The sequence below is a fragment of the Haplochromis burtoni genome, unplaced genomic scaffold (genome assembly GCF_018398535.1).
Source record: "Haplochromis burtoni strain Fernald_Lab_line unplaced genomic scaffold, NCSU_Asbu1 Contig_4928, whole genome shotgun sequence".
Classification (NCBI taxonomy): Eukaryota; Metazoa; Chordata; class Actinopteri; order Cichliformes; family Cichlidae; genus Haplochromis; species Haplochromis burtoni.
In genome coordinates this window covers 1-2,904 of record NW_024587289.1, presented here as the reverse complement: position 1 = coordinate 2,904, position 2,904 = coordinate 1, and the positions used below count along the sequence as shown (strand labels likewise).

The following is a 2,904-nucleotide window of genomic DNA, read 5'->3' as shown; positions in this document are numbered from 1 at the left end:
TATTAAGGTTAAATGGCTCAGCTAGAACAGGGATGTAATTGTGGCACACTAAGATGTATTGTGTTAATGCAGCTTTTTAACAAATGACAGCTTATTTTTTAACAGTGTTAGATATTGACTTGTGCTCTTAGGTGAAAGTTTAAAGGTCACAATGTGAAACTGAATCATGAAATTTCAACAGATGTTTTGACAGTTATATATTTTTCTCAGTTAATTGTATGTTTAATGGACAACAGACCTGGAGAGCATTTGCTGCTCCACTCATACTTGCAGCAACCCTGCACAGTGCAAGATTCTGTGTTGGTGGGTGTCAAGTTTGAATTGTTGAACTAGCAGCAGAGTGGGGTCTTAGTCTCTATTTCAGCAGTTACCTCGGTCTAAACCAGCTGAATTGTCCATCATGAATCATGTCTGTCTCCATAACTGTTTGTCACGATGCTGTATTTGCAGAATAATTGGTGCTGTGTACTAATAACCTGTGTCTGATTTGGCAGGCCTTCTACTTTGACCGTGATGATGTGGCCCTGCCAGGCTTCTCCCACTTCTTCAAGGAGAACAGCCATGAGGAGAGGGAGCACGCTGACAAGCTGCTGTCCTTCCAGAACAAGAGAGGAGGTCGCGTCTTACTCCAGGACATCAAGGTGTGTACAAACTGAACCAGTCCTGCTGTGACATACCTGACTGTGTCTCTGACACAGAAACTGGGATTAATGAGCAGTGTTATGACACTTGTTCTCTTCCTGTTGTTGCATTAGTGTGTAATGTGTACACAGAGCTTAAAACAAGTGTTCGGTCTCTAACAGAATTGTTTGTTGTGCAGAAACCAGAGCGTGACGAGTGGGGCAGCGGGCTGGAGGCCATGCAGTGTGCTCTGCAGCTGGAGAAGAATGTCAACCAGGCTCTGCTGGACCTGCACAAGCTGGCTTCTCAGCATAATGACCCTCATGTAAGTGGGAGTTGGAGGGAAGAGTTTGGGGTTAAAGACTGAACTAGTTCATGCTGTCTATGTTTGACAAATCATCAAATGTTAACTGTAGTTTGTTTTCCCAGCTGTGTGACTTCCTGGAGAGCCACTACCTGGATGAGCAGGTGAAGTCCATCAAGAAGCTGGGTGACCACATCACTAACCTCACCCGCATGGATGCCCACAACAACAAGATGGCAGAGTACCTGTTTGACAAGCACACTCTGGGTGACAAGAGCTAAATGCTGAGACGTAGAAGTGAGCCTGGAGTCAGCATGTTAACAACACAGGCTTTGAAGTAAACTCACTTCTGCTCCAGCTGATTTCTTTCCTGATTTCCTCACTTTAAAGCTGGCATCAGTTCTTGTATGTTGTGGTGTTTTGTGTGAAATGTCACATGGAGCGATGGATGTTATCAGGGTATGGCTCTGCTTCTAAGCTGTCTGACATTTGGAAATGTTTCTGATCTGTTCATCTGAATAAACCTTTTGAGCTGGATCTTTGGTCTGTCTGCATCTGTGACTCAGTCACGAATCACTTCAGTGACTTTGGGTACAAATAAGTGTTTAAATCAGAATGTGAGTGTTACTTGGAGTTTTGCATAGTGAAGTCATGTTAACTGACACTTGCTGACAACATTTTGGTACACTTCCACCTCAGTGCAGACCTGCAGTTGCATGGCTGAAAGCAATGAGACTTTATTACTTGTGATTGTGCTTTTACTTAAAAGTTGCTGGTTGAATTCTGACAGGTAGGGCTGCAAAAGCAATGAGTGTTTGAGAATCTTTTTTCTGGTCAGATGAAACACAGCTGGGACTGAAAAGCCAGACTTGGACTTTTGATCTACAGTAAACTTGAGCTCATGTAATTTTCTTTAAAGCGGTCTGGAAAAAAAGATCATCTGTATCAAGATACAGTAACCACTGACCTTAAGTTCATACTTAAGAATGGAGAGAATTTTAACTACCCAGTAAAAGTAACCATGCTCTACTAAAATGTTTCCAGGAGAAATGAAAGCCACCTGTGTAAAGACAGGTGATGGTTTGAAAGAGGAGTGAAAGAAGCCATCTATGTCCACTGTGAGCGACCATCTTTGAACAGAGGCGGGGGTTTACGACACCAACTCTCTGCCATCTATAATCCAGTTTTGAGATCCCTTCCCAGACGCCTTAACGCCCACTCACATCCTGGGCCATCTGACCTCAGGAATTCGCATGATAAGGTGGGGCCAGGTTTCACAATGAACTCACCCGAAACTCTGGCTGATTGGGACCCACACCCAGTTTCACACCTTGGCTCAGGCGATTAGAGGATCATCAGGGGGTCCTTTTGTCCCTCTGTGGGGGAAACTCCCACTAGGTTTATATCTGGGACTCTCCACCATTTGACCTTAGAACTGAAGAAGCTTCTCGGATGAGAGGTGAAACGTCTTCAAGCAACTTAAAGAAGTCCAGACGCTTTTCTTTGCAAGCTCCTTTGACTACGATGACCTGGATGACTGAGAACCTTCACAGACATACAATAGTATGCTTATTTTGGTTAAAATATACAGTGAGAACATATTTCAAAGGTTCCTGAAGTAATAGGCCTGTCAGGGGTCAGCAACCTTTAACACCCAAAGAGCCATTTGGAGCCGGTTTCCACACAAAAACACTGGGAGCCGCAAATACTTTTTGACATCTAAAATGAAGATAACACTGTATATATTGTTTTTTACCTTTATGCTTTGTGTGAACAACTAAGGTGTGTTGCTTATGAAATCCATGAAGTGCTACAGAGAAAATTACATTTTATTTATGTAATTAACACATTTTGAACTCTTAAAGAAATATAACAAAAGGAAAGCTGAACTAAAATGATCCAGCAAACAAAAACTGTTGTGAGCCGCCTTATATCGCCTTTGTGCTTTTGGAGCCTTGACCTGACTTTTAATCTCTCTT

General features: G+C 42.8%; 1 protein-coding gene across 1 annotated transcript; it reads left to right on the top strand.

The window, feature by feature from the left end:
* Positions 1-455: 455 nt before the first annotated feature.
* Positions 456-1,462, top strand: LOC102312636 (ferritin, middle subunit; the record flags this gene model as incomplete). The annotated part of the gene is made up of 3 exons (XM_005953617.2): positions 456-641; positions 821-946; positions 1,051-1,462. Coding segments are annotated over 3 exons (468 nt in total), but the record flags the coding sequence as incomplete, so codon positions are not given.
* Positions 1,463-2,904: the final 1,442 nt, after the last annotated feature.